Raw genomic sequence first — 18,357 nt, forward strand, 5'->3', positions numbered from 1 at the left:
CTGTCAGACCCACAAGACGTCCGAGCACCGTCACTACGTCCTGGTTCTTGGAGAGTTTGTTACAGGTTCGAGGGTATATCATTCTTCGGCTATAAACACAAAACAAAACCGAAATCTATCAGGATATGTATATACGAATCGAATCGAATCGAATGACAGTCTATTCTTCAACCGCCCGAGTAACAGTGTCCACCACGATATCTCCCACCTCGCTGGCAAAGGGCGGGCACATCATAGAGAAGTGGTCTAGAGCACGAGTTAGTATGGACTGGAGAGAGGATGAAGTGGTATAACTAACCTCCGTTGACCGTGTGCACCGCAATGTTCTCTCCAACGAAATCCTCCCACCCGTTCTTCCCAAACGTCTCGCGGCGCCCGTAGAACCAGGAGTTGAAGTAGTGCTCAAACTCGTCCAGGTTCATCTCGTACAGCGTCTTACCGAGTTCCACTCCCGGTCGGCACATGCACGCGGGAGGGGCATCCTGTCGGTTGTCGAGACCAAGGAGGGCCCAGACAACGGCAACCTGTTTTGGCTCGCGACCCTTGGGGAAGGCCGGGGCATCGTAGCGGGAGAGCGCCCGGCAAGTTGCCATCAGATGGTCGCGTTCCTTGACCGAGAGATCCTCAGGGAGGTCACGGGCGCGGTTGATACCCTCAAAGGTGCCGAGTTTGTTGACAAAGTCCACAGTCACGATGGATGTGGGAATAAGCGAGGGGGCGCGCATGTCGAGGATGATGAGGGCTTGGATGGATTCGCCCTCGCGGGTTAGACGATGAGCGACTTCGTAGGCGTACATCGACCCAGCAGACCATCCACCGATCAGGTACGGTCCATGAGGCTGGATGCGACGGATGGTGCGCAGGAAGATGGTGGCCATTTCTTCAATCGAGAGATCAAAGTGCTCCGGCTGCTCCAGGAAGGGGGACTCGAGGGCATAGATGCGACGACCCTTGGGCAGAGCCTTGAGGTGGATGTACGACTCCACGGTACCCGAGCCATCGGTGGTCAAGAACAGAGGAGCCTCCTGAGAACGAGACTTGCCCTGAATCAGGACTGCACGCGAGACGGCGCTGTCGAGTTTGCGCTGGCGGGCGGAATCGGCCGTCGTCTCCTTCGCAGGAGCGCTGGTGGCAGCGACGACGGTCACAGGCGCACTTTCCTCCTCCTCACCACCATCGAGATCTTCCACGGCCGCTCCAACGGTCGGGTTCTGGGTGAAGAACGCAGCAGGGAGTTCGATGCCAGTCTCGTTCTGGAAAGCGGCAGTGATCTTGATGCTCAGCATCGAGTCCATACCGACAGATTCAAATGTGGTCGAGGGTGTCAGGTCGCTAGCCTCAAGACCGAGGGCGTCGGAGACCAAGGCGAGCAGTTGGCTGCTGGGACCAGGGCCCTGTTTCCGGGCTGCAGCTGGAGCGGCAGCTGGAACCTTGGCTGGAGCAGGGCTGGGCTTGGTCGGCTCCTCGACGAAGTCCCCAGAGTCACCCAGCTCGAGCTCCACATCTGCCGGGGTAGGGAAGTTGCTGAAGAAGGCAGCAGGGAGCTCCACAGCGGTGGTGCGCTGGAAGTTGGCGAGAATGGCAATGGCCATCTGGGAATCGACGCCAAAGTCGGTGAAACTGGTTCCAGGCGACGACTTCATCTCCGACACGCTGACTCCAGTGCGCTCAGCAACGGCTTCGAGAAGCTCCGTGCAGAGATCAACCGTGTCAGAGACACTGCTAGGCGTTGCCGACCGGGACATGGGAGTGTCGGAGCCAGAGGAGTCGCTGGGGCTGGGAGACGGGGCAGGCTGCCTCACACGCTTGGGCGCGGCCTTGACGGGGGCGGACACGGGCTTGGTCGAGCGACCGCGCGTGGCACCGGTCAGCAGAGCAAAGAAGTCGCGCTCCAGCTTCTTGAAGCAGATGTCGGTGCAGACGGCAACCAGCTGGCCCTCGGCGTCCGTGGCGTACACATCGCAGAAGCTGACGCCGTTCTTGGTGTCCTGCTCACGGATCGTGGCGTAGGCGTGGTACGGACCGGGCGAGGAGAGGTCGCCAACAATGCGAAGGGATCCAATGTGATTGGCAATGTGCACTTCGTTCTTTGGTCGGCGCACATCGGCGTTGAGCAGGAACCCAGCGACATGGACCAGGGCATCGACGGCAAAGGGGCTGCTGATGAAGGTACCCAAATCCCCGGTCGCAGGCAGTTGCAGAGTGATGGAAGCATCACGGAAGTTGGCAGCGATCATCGCCTCCTGGACAGCGTGGTACGGGGTGGCGTAGTCGACGATCTCGGAGAAGACCTTGTAGAAGAGCAGGGTGTCCATGGCGTGAACCTCACGGGGACGAGTGCAGGTGTTGAGGGTGTGCACCCGAGCATTGATCAGAGGCTGGATGCGAGACCAGTCGCGGCGGACAGACGAGTCGTTCATGGCCAGGAGCATCACGGCCGAGCCATACTCGACCGGTGTGGAACCCTTGCGGCCCTTGAAGTGCACGCTGACCGTGTTGGTCTTGGTGTTGAGGGCCGCTTCCACCCAGACCTCGGGCAGAACCTCCATATCTTCACGGAGCACCAGGGGGCTGTGCATCTCCAGGCTGGTCAGCTCGTACGTAGACAAGCTGGCAGTCGTCCCGCTCTCCTGCTCGAGATAAGCGGCGGCAGTGTATGCCATGTCGATGAAGATGCTGGCTGGGCAAATGGCAGACTCGTCGACCACATGACCGCCGATGGCTTTGGCCAGCTTGGGGTCGGGCAGGTGTACAGTGAAGGTACCCGTCAGCAGGTCACCCTCCTTGTTCAACTTCTCAACGGAATGAAGAGTGGTCGAGGCCAGTCGAGCAGACTTGGCCGGAGCAGCGGTGGTGATGGCAGCAGGCGCAGTGATGGTCTTGTACGAATGCCAGAAGGTCTTGAGATCAAAGGCATACGTGGGCAGATCACTGAGCAGGCGGACCGAGTCGAGATGGTCCTTGTGAAACTCACCCCATGCGACAGGCAGCTGAGACCGGTGAGCAGCAGCAAGAGCAGCAGAGATGGACTGCCAGTCATCACCACCGCGACGGATACTCGGCCAGGCGTTGATGCTCGATGACTGCAGGCAAGCAGCCATGAGACCAATGCAGATGGGATGAGGCCCAATCTCAAGCGCAAAGGATCGGTCGGGAATGAGACCTTCAGCCTCGCAAACTCGGACAGCATCGAGGAAAGCAACAGGCTCTCGGGTGTGACGGCGGAGGTAATTGGCATCAAAGACGCCCTCCTCACCGGCCTTGACAATGCGACCGAGGACGGTGCTGGCAACGGGCAAGGTCGGAGCGTGGAAGGGGACCTGGGCAGCACTGGCCTCGAGCTCATCCAGGAAGACATCCATCTGGCGGGTGTGGAAGGCATGCTGCACGCGCAGACGGGTGGTGGAGACCTTGCCATCTTCCTTGAGATACTCCTCCAGAGCCTCGATGGCAGCGACAGGGCCGCCGACAACGGTGCTGGACGGACCATTGACACAGCAGACCTCGCATCCCGCAGTGGCAGCCGAGTCACGGATGCGGTACTGCACGGTGCGCATGGGCAGGCCGACAGCCAACATGCCGGCCTCGGAGGGAGGGCACCGGCTGAAGATGAGCGTCGCACGTCGGAAGGCCAGGGCAAGAGCATCGCTGGTGGAGAGAACGCCAGCAACACAGAGTGCAGCATATTCACCCAGGCTGTGGCCGATAAGGACGGTCGGTCGGACTCCCAGAGACTGCCAGTAGCGGGCGAGGGCGATCTCGAGGGCGACCGTGGCCACTTGCATGTCCACTTCAGTGGCACTGGCTCCTTCCGATCCACCGCGGATGGCGTTGATGAACTTGGTCGGCAGACCCTGGGCATCGCAGATCTCCTGCAGCGAGTCGAGTTGTCGGCGGAAGGTGAGCGAGGTGTGGTAGAGCGCACCCCCCATGCCGAGACTCTGTGCGCCCTGTCCGGTGAATGCAAAGACTACGGCTGGCGGGGCGGCGGAGTCAAGTTTGTCACTCAACGGCTTCTCGAGCTGGCGGAGAAGATCAGCGATTGACGACACAGCATAAGCCTCTCGGTGAACGTTGTGGATGCGGCGGGCAGTCGTCGTGTAGGCAAGATCCGCCAGCTTGGTGTCGGGATGAGCAGTCAGGTAGGCACGGAGACGCTTGCGGTTGGCTTCATGAGCGGTAGCAGTGCGACCGGATGTGACCACAACATGGTGAGTGCGAGCATCAGACTGAGAGACCGGAGCTGGCAGGGCGAAGACTGGGGGGTCCTGCAGCAGCATGCTGACATTGCCTCCCGCAGCATCGAAGTTGTTGACGAAGATGTACCGGGGTTCAGGACCATTTCGGGTCCACGACTGTCCATTAGCCAGCTGGATCTGCTTGCCAATCAAGGGTTCGAGGTAAGGGTTGAGCTTCATGTGCTGGTTGGGCTGCGTGGGAATCTTGTTGTGCTGCAGGATGAGAATCGCCTTCATCACAGAGATGATGCCGGCGGCAGCTTCAGAGTGGCCGATATTTGCCTTGAGCGCGCCGACAATCAGGGGCTTCTCACGAGGGGGAGCATCTGAGGGCGCAAAGACGGTCTGCACAGCGGTGGTCTCGACACGATCTCCAGCCTGGGTACCGGTGCCGTGCATCTCAACGACATCCACTTGACCAGGAAGGACGGCAGCTTGACGCATCACCCGGCGGTACAGTGCGTCCTGGGCCTTTGCGCCGGGGTAGGTAATGGAGCCAGCACCGGCGTTGCAGTTGCGAGAGGCACCGGCAATGACCGCAATGACATTGTCCTTGGACCGAACGGCATCTGCCAGGCGCTTGAGGATCACCACGCCAACACCCTCACCACGGCAGTATCCATCGGCCTGGTCGGAGTAGGTCTTGCAGGCACCGGTGGGAGAAAGGAAGCCTCCCTGGCTGAGACCGGCGAACCATTCGGGAGCAGTCAGGAGCGTACCGCCACCGACAACGGCAGCATCGTACTTGCCGGCAGTGAGAGCATCACGAGCGAGGCAGAGGGCAGTGGCGCTAGAAGAACAGCCGGTGTCAATGCTGTAAAATCCACCAGCCCATTGGAAGAAGTGCGACAGCCGACCGGGCGCAAAACCACGGTTGACCCCAGGCAGATAGTGGGTGTCGATCCCCTGCTGGTCGTTGATGCTCTTCCAGTCGTCGATCGTCTGACCAAAGTACGTCGCAATGCGCGGTGGTGCCTGCTCGCTGTCACCGCGAGCAGAGGGGGTCGGAGGCGAGTACCCAGCCATCTCCAGCGCTTCGTAGGTGGTCATGAGGAGCATGCGCTGGACGGGGTCCATCTGCATGGCTTCACGAGGCGAGATGTTGAACAGGCGGTGGTCAAAGTCGCCAGGGTTCTTGAGGAAGCAGCCAAAGCGAGCCAGGAGGGCATTGTGCTTCTCGCGAGTCGGGTCGTAAAAGTCATCGACGCTGAAGCGGCTCTCGGGGATGACCTGGTGCGTTGTGGTCGCACTCTCCAGCAGCTTCCAGAACTCGTCGAGGGTGTCACTGTCGGGGAATCGTCCAGACATGCCCACCACCGCAATGGCATCGGCAGGGATGCTGCTGAGGTCGTCGCCGTAGGGCTTGGGGGTGGCACCCAGCTCGCCGATTTCGACAGCCACGCCGTTCTCCTCCAGAAGAGCAGCAATTCCAGAGGGTTCGGAGGACTCGCCGAATGAAGTCAGGGTGATCTCGGTCGTGCTGGTCTTTTGGAGGTCGTTGACAAGCGCCGCTGCAATCTCCTCGACGTTGATGGGCTTGTGAGCGATCTGGTCGACTGCGAGTTTCCAGATCTCCGCCACCTGGGCGGGAGAAGCACCAACAATCTCGGTGGCATTGATGGATGGAAGATGTGCTCCGTGGAGTGGTGCCTGGGTGAATGTCGTCGAGGGGGCGGTGGTTGCTGTGGTTGTCTTTGCGAAGGCGTCGAGGGCAGAGGGAGGACCGAAGACGACGATGCTGTCGGAGAGAACCTGGCCAATGTAGACCCGGTTCATGGGCCGAAGCGAAGCATTGAACCGCTCAATTGTTTCTTCCAGTTCGGCAGTTCCAGAGACAACTCGAGCCCAGGCACCGGTGGAGTCTTCAATATCCTTGCCCCGTCTCTGAAGCACCAGGCCGAGGCGGAATGCCACAGCCAAAGCCTCCAGACCCAGACTGATGATTTCATCGACTGTGTTGGCGGCAGCAGCAACACCGGCAGCCAGCAGGCCGGTGCCAAAGGCCATGGGGACGGCGCCATCTTCGGAGAGGATCGAGGGTTGGTCTTCGGCGAGACTGGAGAGATAATAATGTCAGCGGAACATTAGTACAACAGACAGTGATCAGTGACACGTACACAAGTAACTGGCCGATCTGAACAGTGGTCAACAGCACCAAGTCAGCGGCAATGCTACCACGAGCATGGTTGCTGTGCTTCTCCGCGAGTTCCACAAGGTCTTCAAAGGAGCCAATGCTGGCCCGCTCGAGACCGTCCAGGGCCGCTGCCTGACGCTGTACCACGACTGAGGCGGCGGCCAGAAAGGACTGGAGTCTGCGGCGTAACTTGGAGCGCACGTTGAGGTCGTGCACGGCGGCAAAGGTCACCCGCTCGTGGGGGAAGAGGAGGACGTGCTTGGGAGTCATGGTAATTGGCAGGTGATGATGAAGAAAGTAGGAAATGTCTATAGTAATGCAAGTCTATAAGCGATGGCGTCTATTCTCAAGTATTCTCGAGCTGATTCCATACTCGAAGCCCGGTGTCCGCCCGTGTTATATACTCTTGTTCCGCTATAGATTCAGGCTCTCCTCTATCCAGGATCCCCCTCAGCTTGTTCAGCCTACGGGCTAGCCGGCTTGGTCAGCGCCACGGCTATACTCGTAACGCTGCTATTTCCGTAGTAACCGGGGCCTGAGGAGGGCAGAGTACAGTGGACGAGTGTTTCAGAGCGTCGAGGCTGGACTGACTCCGGTCCCTCACAGAGAAGGAGCCTCTCCCTGCACCATGCGTATAGCCGATAGCAGGCCCTATAGAAGAGCCGTTGTCGCTTATAGGGCCATGGAGAGGCTAAGGTAAGCTTATTCGCTGACGAAAAGCTGAAGAAATTCCTGGCCAAAGCCCCGCGTGAGATTTGCCAGTCGGGCGAATCATCAGCCCTACCGCGATCGACGCCCTGCTGCACCGCATACTCGGGGTTGTTGGTATCTGAGTATACTCTGGCCTGTGCGGATTATACTCTGCCACTGCATCCCTTGGCCCAGTAGCCGTGGTCTGAACTAAAGAGCACTCATTGGAGTCGATAAGCCTCTCCTCCGCCATCTCCACGAACCTCTCTCCCAACCTGACCTGAACCCTGTCCACCAGCTTCCAATTCCTCGCTGAATCCTGAGCCATGGCATCCGACACTTCCGCGATCACTAATCTCCTCAAACGGGAGCGCTACCACCGCGATACAGGCCAGTGGGCTCTCTGCCGGGGAGCCTACCACCCAGATCCCGAACAAACCTTCATCGACGTTTCCTGGTATGACTACAAGCAACACACTCTAGACTCTCTCAGACCCAAGTTGGAACTTGCAAGCTGACTCACGCCAGGTTCCAAGGCAACGTCGACGCCTTCCTACAGCGGTCAGCGCAGATACACCCGGGGCGGGTCAACGTGGTGCACTCAGCCTTCGACCCCGTCGACATTCGAATCCACGGACGCCGCGCTACGAGCGAGGCCTTCTGCCTCATTACGAGCGGCATTACGCTCGATGGAGTCGACTACGAGCTGGCCTCGTATCTGCGGCTTGTGGCTCGGCTGCAGAAGCTGTCAGACACGGACACAAATACAGCCAAGGAGACAGCCAAGCACGCAGGCTGGCGAATCGTGCGGCTGGAAGCTATCTACGTCCGCGACCGGCTGGTGAGCTGCTTCCCAGGCACCGCGGCGACTCCGCTGGCCATGCCGGACGAGGTTCGTGCGTACCCGCGGCCCTACCGCCACATGGCGTTCGTGATGATCAACCGGGGCCTGGCCCCTCGCGTGGATTTGCCGCATGAGGAGGACCAGGACAGCGTGCGGCGGGTGCTGGAGGGCAACGCTGCGTTTCTGGAGGGCGCGGACGACGAGGCTTAGCTGTTGAGTCGAAATGATAGGCCTAGTCTTACTTTAAGGTTCTTTAGGTCTCGAACTCATGTCTTGGTGGACTCGGGAGATGTTCTTAGTGGTGGGGAGAATAGATAGATACGATGAGGGTGCACACGATCTCTCCGAAAGTAAACCATCTCATTCTTTGGCTCATGCTGTACTGGTGCTAGTCTCCCATGTGGCTGAGGCTACTCGGGCTTGACCTGCACCTGCATCTTGAGCAAGTTCTCAGCGTTACGGTAGGCCACCATCTCCAACTGCTCCTCAGTCAGCAGCCCACTGGCCTCGAGCTCCTTGAACCATTCCAGGCCCCGCTCATTCGACTCGAACGGATAATCAACGCCGTACATGATGCGGTCGATCTTGGTGTTGTGCAGGATGCATTTCATTGGTGCGAGACTCCATGACCCCGACGTGGTAATCCAGATATTCTCGTCCCAGACCTGCTTTAGCGGCCGGTCCTTCGCACCCCATCCGGCCCAGCGCGTGCTCATGTCGCTCGCCCGCTCCAGCATGAACGGCAGCATCTCGCCCATGTGGCCAATGATGAGCTTGAGCTTGGGGAAACGATCGAAAACCCCGGCTGCAAACAACTTCAGAACATGCAGACCCACGTCCGGATGCCAGCCCCAACCGGGTCCTCCCAGACTGATGCCCACGGGAACCGGGTAGGATCCCCTGTAATTCTGCGACATGTCTGCAGACGGCCACGTCGGGTGCAAGTAGATGGGCACATCGAGGTCCGAGGCCTTGGCCCAGAGCACGTCGTATTCGGGCGCATCAAAGTGCTTGCCGTCTGCATGGTTATCGATGAGGGCACCCACAAAGCCCAGCTGGGACACGGTCCTATCCAGCTCGGTGGCCGACGCGGCAGGGTCGGCGACAGGCAGCACGGCAAAGGCCGCAAAGCGCTGGGGGTTGCTGATGCGGGCAATATCTGCCGCGAGCTCGTCATTGCCTGCACGGCAGGCATCGGCGCTAGGGCCGCCTATCGGTACACGTACACGTGGTCAGCATGCAGATCCAGATGCGGATACGGGGGCTATTTTGGGGATGGAGTCGGTTAGATCTCGTACCCGGTGTAAACGCGTGTGACACGACTTGCATGGCGATGTTCCCGCGGTTCATCGCCTCGAGTCGCCAAGCATCCAAGCCACGCAGCTGGTCGGCCAGTCCAGGGACGCCTTGCAGCGTGCGCTGAAAGGGCTCGCCAATCGCATCGAAGATGGCGCGAGAGTAGTAGTGCTCCTCGAGGGCGAGCAGAGGCGGAGTCATGGTTGCTTACTGCGAATTCGCTTTGTGCTTCTGTTTGAGGCAGCCAAAGCATCCGAGCTCGTCTGGTTATATATGTTCTACCCAGCTGATCGATCGATACGGCTGACGTGAGGCGATAAAAATACCCCCGTAGACCCGGGTATCGTATCGAGGCAGCTGGGCAAGGACAGGAGCAAGGGCAGCGGTGGATCCAGGAACCGATCCAGCATGAGCGACACGAGGTCTGAGACACCTTGCGCCCGCTTCGTTGTCCTGGACTTTCTGTGCTTGCGAGTGAGTCCGCGCTACTGACCACGTTGGGCGTGTTCAGGCGAGGGTTTATATAAAATGGCCTGCGTCGAGGGCCGGCCGATGCATCCACCACCACCGTCGTCATCACCATGTTACCATCAAGACCTCTTGTCTGGGCCCTACTGGCCCTCTTTCTGACCCTCGCCCAGGGCTATAACACCCCCAAGCTAATGCGCCGACTGGTCAACGACTACCAATCCAACACCCGGCAGGGTCTCCCCCGGCGCGGCGCCTGCACCCGCGACAATCTGGCGGTGCGCAGGGAATGGTACGTAAGCAGCGGGGATGATGCTGACCATTGGCTGACACGGATACAGGAGCAATCTCAGCAAGAACGAACGGCGGGACTACATCGACGCACTGAAATGTTTGGCCAAGAAGCCGTCCAAGATCAACCCGGTGCTGGCGCCTGGCGCACGATCCCGCTTCGATGACTTCCAGGCCTCCCACATCATCAACACCCCAATCATCCACGCCACGGCCAACTTCTTCGCCTGGCATCGGCACTTCCTCTGGCTGTATGAGAAAGCGCTGCGGGAGGAGTGCGGCTACAAGGGCTACCAGCCGTACTGGGAGTGGTCGCACTGGGCCACGCTGCCGACCACAGCGAATCCGCTGTACGATGGCTCCAGCACCTCTCTCTCGGGCAATGGCGAGTACATTCCCAATCGCAACGGTACGATTCAACACTGGCCTCTCCCACCCGACGCTCCGCCGATCGGCGTGTACACCCCTCCGGGAACCGGCGGCGGGCACATCTACAATGGGCCGATCGCAAACTGGGAGCAGCACCTGGGGCCGGTCTTGTACACATACGATAACGGGGTGTACGTCCCTCCGAACCCGCGACCAGACGGGCTGGGGTACAACCCGCGGCCAATCATCCGCGACTTCAACAGCACGCTGCTGAAGATGGCCGCCAACTGGGACGTCGTGCAATTCATGCTGGTCAATCTGACCGACGTCCGCACATTCCAGAGCGTGTTCTTTGCAGGACCGCATGCAGCAGGGCATACCTTCATCTCGGGCATCGACAACGACCTCTTCACGTCACCCGGCGATCCGCTGTTTTGGTTCCACCACGCGCAGGTTGACCGCATCTGGAGCATCTGGCAAGCGCTCAACTTTCCCGAGCGAGAATACGCACTTGACGGGACGCTGACACTGCTAAACTGTAAGCTCACCCTGATCCTCACCCCGCTCTAACCAGATCTTGATCTCCGAGTCGAGTTGCCACGTCGTAAGCTGACACGAAGTGATAAAAACCTGCAGTCCCACCAAGTCGGAACGCAACACTGGCAGACCCCATGCGATTCGACTTCAGCCCCGACATTCCGATCGGAGACGCGATGAGCCCAACCAAGAATAGGTACTGCTACATCTATGAATGATCGTCGAGACGCAGAGCGAATGGGGAGCTTCCACGGTGAGGGGCATGCAGGTTTGGGTAGGACAGGTTGGGACCGGAGTTTGCAGCTGAACTTCGTCAGCTTGGAGTAGAGCTTGAAGAATTGGTTTGTCACTCTGCATGTATCTATAGACCGGTGATTGGATAATAGGAGTTGGCTTTTGAATACGACTGGTGCTGAAGACTCGGCGTGCTTCTCGATGAGCGATAACCAGGATCTTGCGAATGGGCCGGCAAATAAGTCGGTGGTCGGCATTTCAAGCTCCGTGCATGCATTGGCCGCCTAGCCTGAAGATCCGGAGGCCCGGAATGCACATTAGAGGCTGGAGAATGGAAGATGCATGCAGATCCTATCTAGGCCAATCCGGCTACGCTGCAATGGTGATGGCGATGAGCCGCTGGACCGCGCCATCGCCATTGTCAGGCAATCGTTCCGCGATCCGCAGTAGGATCGTCATGCTCAGTCCGCTGACGAACCAGCATCCGCAGCGTTCGGCTCGGTTGACCAACAGCGCAGCCCAATGAGCGACCAATACGAGAGCGGCTGGATCATGGCGCGCCACAAAGTCCCTAAAGTGCATTGGTACGGTGTTCAACCAGGATGCCATCCCCCACCACGCCGACCCAACTTCATCGGTCGCAAAGCTCGTATAGCTGCATTCCACCAAAGATGCCCCCGCCGACGACAGAGCAAAAACGTCTTGAGGACTGTCCGGTTTCCTAAAGGTGTCGGCCATGTAAGGGGGAAGATTGAGGAGGCGGTTCCAGATCTCGGCTGGGATTTTACTGCCAGGCGCCGGGGAACTCCAGGACAGCATGCGCAGTGCTTGAACAGGCGTTTCCGGCTCCGGTGGTTCGGTCGGAGGCAAGGAGTCCTGGATAGTCGTGATGATGTCCTGCAGCTTCTCCGGCACGCCTGGCTCGGGCATGATGCGCTGGTCGGAGGCTGATTCGGCCAACGCCCAGTGGGCACAACGTAGCAAACATTCGATCTGCCTTGCTGCCTCTCTGATCTCACAAGCAACACTGCCGATCGCCTTTGGCCAGCCGATGCGAAACTGGGATGAGAAGTCGGCCGCCCGGGTGCGGTGCTGCTGTTCGACTGTTTTGTCGGCCGTGGATGTGACCAAGTGGCATGCGGCAAGGGCCAGCAGGCCACACATCAGCCATTCCAGGCGCAGCGCTTGAGGCACGACCCGCGCCTGCCAGTACTGCGCTGACGAGAGTGGGCTTTGCGGACTGGGGAGCGTCAGACTTGTTGTCGAGGTGAAGTGGTGAAAGTAGGACAGCGTCTCGAGGTTGACCGTCAGCGATGGAATGGAAGGAGCGATCGGCGGCGACGGCTCTTCCGCCTCCTCCTGGTCGTGCATCTCCTCATCGTCATCTTCTTCGTTTCCTCTGCTGTCGTCAGCATCCTCGGCCGTAGGCGTAACCTCAAAGTAGCGAATCTTGGTCCCCCGGAAGAAAGTTTGCAGCTTCACCGGCCGGGTGAGCGACTCATCAGCCAGACCATGACTCTCCCTCCAATGCCCCTTCATGCGCTTGAGGCTCGCACAGAGGTTCCCACAATTCTCGGCCGTACACCGATATCCCGCGATGACCGGCAGCCCCTTGATGGGGGGGGACTCTGGGGGCGGGAGGGGCACGTGATCGGGCTCGAGCAGATTGAGTCCGGCAATGAAATCGAGCAGCTGCTGGCGGTCGGCGCGGTAGATCTTGTGGCGGAGCAGGTGGCTCTGCAGGGCGCTCTTCTGGATGGCATACTGGCACTCATGGCAGAGCAGCACCCCGTAGCGGTCGTCGTACTCGAGGAACTGGTTGGGGCCAAAGCGGACAGGAGCCATCCTGCGGTGAGATTCTCATTCTCAATGGTTTGGAGGAGTTGTTGATGGATGAAAGAAATGGAACAAGAATTCCGAGAGCCGCGCCAAGAGATCAGCCCCGCTGACTAAGAGGAAGCACCAAGCACCCCTCCGACTATGGTCTGGATGGTGTCGCAGAGCAGAGTATAGTATCACATCTACAGTGTTGCAGGAGTTGCAGTAATCATTGACTGGGGGTACTGAGAGATCTTGGGAGTTTCAACATGTATATAAACTACTTGAGTCGTCAGCCTGTTGCTGCTTATCATCATCGTCTTCATTGTCTCCTTGTGCCCAATATATATTTCCCAGCCAGTATACCACGATTCACCCGCACTAAGCATCTCCAACCGCAAACATGGCTTCCAATCAAGCAGCATGGCTCAACAAAGCCGGCACTGACCTCGAAGTCGGTGATGCACCTGTCCCCACCGCTGGCCCTGGCGAGATTGTCATCAAGAACGCTGCCATTGCCATCAACCCGATCGACACCCACAGGCAGGACACCGGGGCCTTTGTCCAGCAGTGGCCTACGGTCCTGGGTTGTGATGTCGCTGGGACTGTGCACGAGACTGGGCCAGATGTCCAGCGCTTCAAGAAGGGCGATCGAGTGATTGGGTATGTGAGCCCTTACTTTGAATACCTAGGTATAGTCTGTACTAACTCCATAGCCATGCTATCAACCTGGTCACCGGCCGTCCCCAGGACGGAGGCTATGCCCTCTACACCGTCGTTCCCGCCGATAAGGCCGCCATTCTGCCTGATGCCATCTCCTTCACCGAGGGGGTGGTCATCCCCGCTGCTCTCGAGGCTGCCATCTGTGTGTTCTGCGTCAAGGAGCCCAGTGTCGTCATGCCTGGCATCTCCACCCCCGCGCCTGGACTGCCCTACCCAACCCTTGACAAGGTCGAGTCTCTAGGCAAGACTCTCCTCATCTACGGCGGTTCCTCCTCCGTCGGGTCCATGGCCACTCAGGTTGCTACCGCAATCGGCCTCAACGTGATCACCATCACCGGAGCACACAACACCGACCTCAGTAAGCGCTGCGGCGCCAGCGAAGTGATCGACCGCAAGGACTCTGCGCTTGTCGACAAGGTTGTCGCAGCCGTCGAGGCGTCCGGCAACGAGTTCATCGGCATCTTCGACGCCATCTCCACGCCAGAGACATACGGCAACGACGCAGCCATCCTGCAGAAACTCGGTCGGGGCGCTATTGCCGTGACGCATCCGCCTCCGGAGGGCGTTCCGTCTCATGTTAGGGTTGGTCTGCTCTATGGAATCAATGACATTGCGACTCCTATATGGAATGACTTTGTTACTCCTGCGCTGGAGAATGGACGGATTCAGTGTCTGCCTCGTCCGACGGTTGTGGGTAAAGGTCTGGAGGCAATTAATGAGGGGCTCAGAAAGTGCAAGGTTGGCGTCAGTGGGACTAAGCTGGTTGTCGAGCTCTAGTATCTGTCCGAGATGGTCCACTAGTGGTTGGCACAGTCTGAATCTAGTAGACAGGGAAAGGAATGCCAACGTCTTTTACTTGCCGTTCGGTAGAAGGCATTTATGCGTCTTCAAAGACATCCAGCTTTATTGTGCTGCCAAACACCCACCCGAGTATCTTTACTGAACGTACTGTAGACATTATCGTATCTTCTGGACAACAAATAAGAATACATAGGGGGCGATGAGGAGAGGGAGCATAGAACGGGAATTTCCAAATTCAGGAACACCAGGCAGTGTCAACGCAAGACCAATCCGCTAAGAATTGTTTGCCAGGCCCACCAATCCATACCGTTCTGACCCTCACGGCCGGGTATGGAGAAGGCATCAGGCTCAGTTCCTCTTCGCTACCGCACTCCTCAAAGGCCATCGTAGACCGATCAACCCGGGGAAGAGGTTTGCCATCGATACTGGGTATGGCGGTCTCTTCGTCATGCTACGGGCGTACACCCACCCCACGATAAGCTAGGTGCTGGAGCTGGAATATGCCATCCATAGTCCAATGCACCCATCCTTCCGGTCGGGCGAATCGTTTGCTCAAACAACGCGATAAGGGTGCCCAGGGGTAGACCTAGTAAAACAACCACGCCCCCTAGCGTCAGGACAATCACGATGGCCCTCATGTCAAAGTTCTGAAAGCCGAAGGCATTCCGAACAATTTGCTTACTACAACTTGGTACTGCGTCAGGCATATGCTGCCGGCCTATCCCCGGCAATGGCTCCCCCGCCGTTGTTACCCAGTCTATAAAGCCCTGCTGTACCATCGCTAGTCCTATAGCAAACCATCGGGAGAGCCCAATGCGCCACTGGATCTGGCTAAGCTCGGCCGCTTGCATGCCTAAAAGGACGCTTCTCAACGCCAGAGGAGTGCTATGGGGGGCAACATAATCTAGACCGATTGCTGAGAGACTTTTCATCAGTCGTCGGAATGGGGCGGCCTGTGTGAGAAACAGACGGAGGGCCTCGACTGAGTTCCTGTGCGCGCCCCTGCCGTTTAGGTTTACACAAAAGGGGGGCCCACGACACGGCTGGAGTTTGTCGTAATGCAGAGGCTGAGGTCTGCAAAGGGGCACGGGGCATCACTCATCGCTCATCGAGAAGGGAAGGGCGGTCCGAGGCAGCTGCTGGCAGGAAATGCCGGGCTGGAGGCTTCGATCTCCTGGCAAGCCATAGCAAGCTTGGACATACGCAAGGGCAGTGTCAGCCCTCTGCCGCATTTGAATGGCGACCGACTGGAAGGGAGCTGATTCCAGGAACCCTTGACTGTCGCCCAGATCAGCGCTATTGACCCAGTCACAGATCCGACTGCCGATCAGAAAACTCATCGCCGGCATCCGTCCAGATGCTAGACAGCAAGATGCGAGCAGCAGCCCATACCGCAAGCGAGACCAGCCAGACGACGAGAATCGGCGCCGACTTCTTCAGGCTCGCGAACAGCCCTTGCTCTCGTCTCCAACCGAGAGAGATCCGAAATCCCAACCAAGCCGCCTGCCTTCCAAGACAAAGGGCCTCGTGTTGCATGGGTCTGATTTGTTGGCATACAACGATCGGCCACTCCTGAAAACAAAGCTACCCCTTCGATTGGCCCTATCCAGACCCCCTCCCGCCCTATAGCTACCAGCTCAGACTCTACCTAGGTAAGTTCAAAACAACCCTCGTTCAATTCTGTTTCTAACTTGTATCGCTGGTACAGCCCCCAGAGTGTGGTTAGGGCATTAGCGAACGTCCATTATGAAGCAAGCTTTCTTCACCGACCGCACAATATACAAATCAACGCGCCAGTGATGTGCCCGTCCAGTGCTGGCGCGTTCTGGCTAGAACAGGATACTCGACAAGGTACCGTCTCTATCCTTAACAACAATGTTCCTCATCATAAGCACCCAACCAATCGACAGCACCATAATCGCCGTCCCAGCAACCATCATGTTCCGCTGACTGGAAGCATAAGCATCCTGAATAGCAATGCGAGTCGGCGAGCCGACGGGGTAGCTGAGCTGGGTATCTAGCGACTCATAAATATCCGACCACAGGTGCTTCGTCTCGGCGGGGAGATACTCCTTCAACTTCTGGGGCAGGGTATTAGTCCAGATAGCACCAGAAACACTACTGCCCACTGCACTGCCAATATTACCAAAAGTACTCAGCAAGGCCAGCATACCGGCATAGTCCTCATGACTCGCCGCAGCCAGGACAGCAACCTGCTCAATCAGAATGAGCGTCCCACCCCCAACCGCCAGAAAAATCTGGCACATGCACATATACCCTACACTATGGCCAGGCGTCCGGAAGTAGATCATCAACCCACTAGCCAGGAGATACAGCGGCACAGCACACATAAGGATCCACTTGAACCTCCCAGTCCACCGAATAAGGAATCCACACCCAATCAACCAGACCGGGTCCATCAGGTCAAAGATGGCGCTGATATACCCAGCCTGCGTGAGACTGGTGTTATACACCACCTGCAGGAACGAGGTAAAGTAGCTGGCCCAGCAGTAGTACGAGACCTGGTAGGTGATGTCCAGCAGACAGGCGCCGATGACGGTGCGGTCGGTTAGGAGCCGGTAGGGGATGAAGGGCTTGGGAGCGCCCCAGCGCTCGTATGCAACAAAGGCAACGAGGACGCAGAAGCCCACGACCATCATGGCGATGATCTTGGCTGAGCGCCATTGGCCGGTCTCGTTGCCGGCGATGTTGAATGAGGTTAGGAAGAGGATGAGGCCGCCGACCATGAGGGTGATGCCGATGACTGTACAGGGATAAATCTTCGTTAGATACGGTAGACAATGAATGAGAGTAGACGTACCGTCGAATTCGACCACATGGTACCAGATACTCTGCGCGATAGAACGGTCGCCACGAGTCTTGACCTCGATCCGGTGCTCCTTTGCTGCCTTGCGCTTGGCCAGTTCCCAGGTTATGATCAGCGGAGCCGCGACAATGGGAAGGATGATGCAGATGGTCCCGTATGCCCATCGCCAGTTCGTCTCGTGGAATTGGCTGGAAAGCGGCGAGCCAGCAAAGGCCGTGATGATGTAGGGCGATGAGGTAAAGCCATAGGCGATACCCCGATTGCGCATCGACGAGGTATCGGCCGTCAGGACGTCGACGCAGAAGATGACTCCGGTGAAACCGACGGTGTAGAAGGCCTACACGAGAGCAGATGTTAGAGCATGAGAGTTGTAGACATCAGATGATCAGGGGTGCAGGGCTCACCTGCGCAGCACAATACGTAGCAACATTGTTACAGCAAGCCATCATAACCAATCCCATGATGGCAATGAGAATCATGATACAAACCCCGACGGTTCGATCCCACAGATTCAAAATCTTAGCAATGGGCATCGGGCAGGCGGCACCCATGACACTTGTCACGACGCTGATGACGGTGAGCAGCGAGTGGGCGGAGAAGTCGCTGGTGATGTAGGCAGAGAGGTTGGAGGTCAGGTTGTTGTTGAGTCCGTTGACAAAGTACAGCATCCACATTCTGTAGCTATTAGATGTCTAGTCTTTAATGTTTCATATTTGGAGGGTCGAGAGGCTCACGAGGCATAAGTGATGATGAGAGACTTCCTCGACCAGGTGGCCGTGATGGCATCAGCCACGCGAACGGCATCTTGCTGCTCTTGTCCCTCGGTCGACAACTCTGAAGGAGGATGGGCATTGGGAGAGACAGGCTCAAGTGAGATCGGTTCCTCGCCGACTTTGGTGTCGGTGGGTTTGGGCAACGCAGACATTTTGATCGCGGGTAATCTGTACCTGACAAGCCAAGGAAAGAGGAGTGTAGATCACGGCTTGACTGTACGGGCAATGCTTGTTCTTTATAGTGCGGCCACCGTTCAACGTATCTCGAGAACCCTGCCCTGGTCCCTCGACCCATAACTACTGTCCGGTGGAGT

At 58.0% G+C, this 18,357-nt stretch overlaps 7 protein-coding genes across 7 annotated transcripts; 3 read left to right on the top strand and 4 right to left on the bottom strand.

The window, feature by feature from the left end:
- Positions 1 to 160: 160 nt before the first annotated feature.
- Positions 161 to 6,642, bottom strand: BDW74DRAFT_171149 (type I polyketide synthase; the record flags this gene model as incomplete). Its single annotated transcript, XM_073727265.1, has 3 exons — positions 161 to 246; positions 299 to 6,294; positions 6,356 to 6,642. 3 exons carry the CDS (start codon positions 6,640 to 6,642, stop codon positions 161 to 163), a joined length of 6,369 nt encoding a protein of 2,122 aa, XP_073578612.1.
- A 373-nt stretch (positions 6,643 to 7,015) lies between these two features.
- On the top strand, positions 7,016 to 8,216 carry BDW74DRAFT_105827 (uncharacterized protein). Its single transcript, XM_073721615.1, has 2 exons — positions 7,016 to 7,519; positions 7,591 to 8,216. The coding sequence occupies exons 1-2, from the start codon at positions 7,389 to 7,391 to the stop codon at positions 8,114 to 8,116; spliced, it is 657 nt and encodes a 218-aa protein (XP_073578613.1). The 5' UTR covers positions 7,016 to 7,388; the 3' UTR covers positions 8,117 to 8,216.
- Positions 8,178 to 9,640, bottom strand: BDW74DRAFT_105839 (amidohydrolase family protein). Its single transcript, XM_073721618.1, has 2 exons — positions 9,205 to 9,640; positions 8,178 to 9,116 (listed from the first exon to the last, which is right to left on the bottom strand). Exons 1-2 carry the CDS (start codon positions 9,401 to 9,403, stop codon positions 8,317 to 8,319), a joined length of 999 nt encoding a protein of 332 aa, XP_073578614.1. The 5' UTR covers positions 9,404 to 9,640; the 3' UTR covers positions 8,178 to 8,316.
- A 143-nt stretch (positions 9,641 to 9,783) lies between these two features.
- BDW74DRAFT_188771 (tyrosinase family protein) lies at positions 9,784 to 11,347 on the top strand (the record flags this gene model as incomplete). Its single annotated transcript, XM_073731806.1, has 3 exons — positions 9,784 to 9,962; positions 10,012 to 10,868; positions 10,967 to 11,347. The coding sequence occupies 3 exons, from the start codon at positions 9,784 to 9,786 to the stop codon at positions 11,083 to 11,085; spliced, it is 1,155 nt and encodes a 384-aa protein (XP_073578615.1). The 3' UTR covers positions 11,086 to 11,347.
- On the bottom strand, positions 11,348 to 13,228 carry BDW74DRAFT_105832 (uncharacterized protein). Its single transcript, XM_073721616.1, has one exon. It carries the CDS (start codon positions 12,944 to 12,946, stop codon positions 11,471 to 11,473), a length of 1,476 nt encoding a protein of 491 aa, XP_073578616.1. The 5' UTR covers positions 12,947 to 13,228; the 3' UTR covers positions 11,348 to 11,470.
- Position 13,229: 1 nt separating this feature from the next.
- On the top strand, positions 13,230 to 14,581 carry BDW74DRAFT_105833 (zinc-binding alcohol dehydrogenase family protein). The gene is made up of 2 exons (XM_073721617.1): positions 13,230 to 13,582; positions 13,636 to 14,581. The coding sequence occupies exons 1-2, from the start codon at positions 13,323 to 13,325 to the stop codon at positions 14,417 to 14,419; spliced, it is 1,044 nt and encodes a 347-aa protein (XP_073578617.1). The 5' UTR covers positions 13,230 to 13,322; the 3' UTR covers positions 14,420 to 14,581.
- Positions 14,582 to 16,272: 1,691 nt separating this feature from the next.
- Positions 16,273 to 18,195, bottom strand: BDW74DRAFT_188773 (uncharacterized protein; the record flags this gene model as incomplete). Its single annotated transcript, XM_073731807.1, has 4 exons — positions 16,273 to 17,207; positions 17,265 to 17,607; positions 17,675 to 17,945; positions 18,005 to 18,195. 4 exons carry the CDS (start codon positions 18,193 to 18,195, stop codon positions 16,273 to 16,275), a joined length of 1,740 nt encoding a protein of 579 aa, XP_073578618.1.
- Between the last annotated feature and the right edge of the window lie 162 nt (positions 18,196 to 18,357).

The sequence above is a fragment of the Aspergillus multicolor genome, assembly GCF_047715735.1.
Source record: "Aspergillus multicolor strain CBS 133.54 unplaced genomic scaffold BDW74scaffold_43, whole genome shotgun sequence".
Classification (NCBI taxonomy): Eukaryota; Fungi; Ascomycota; class Eurotiomycetes; order Eurotiales; family Aspergillaceae; genus Aspergillus; species Aspergillus multicolor.

Bases quoted from the DNA above. Each gene is read 5' to 3' on its own strand.
- BDW74DRAFT_105827 (XM_073721615.1), top strand. From the start codon at position 7,389: ATGGCATCCGACACTTCCGCGATCACTAATCTCCTCAAACGGGAGCGC. The intron at 7,520-7,590 runs GTATGACTACAA...GACTCACGCCAG, and splicing joins ACCTTCATCGACGTTTCCTG to GTTCCAAGGCAACGTCGACG.
- BDW74DRAFT_105839 (XM_073721618.1), bottom strand. From the start codon at position 9,403: ATGACTCCGCCTCTGCTCGCCCTCGAGGAGCACTACTACTCTCGCGCC. The intron at 9,117-9,204 runs GTACGAGATCTA...GTGTACCGATAG, and splicing joins GTCACACGCGTTTACACCGG to GCGGCCCTAGCGCCGATGCC.
- BDW74DRAFT_105832 (XM_073721616.1), bottom strand. From the start codon at position 12,946: ATGGCTCCTGTCCGCTTTGGCCCCAACCAGTTCCTCGAGTACGACGAC.
- BDW74DRAFT_105833 (XM_073721617.1), top strand. From the start codon at position 13,323: ATGGCTTCCAATCAAGCAGCATGGCTCAACAAAGCCGGCACTGACCTC. The intron at 13,583-13,635 runs GTATGTGAGCCC...CTAACTCCATAG, and splicing joins AAGGGCGATCGAGTGATTGG to CCATGCTATCAACCTGGTCA.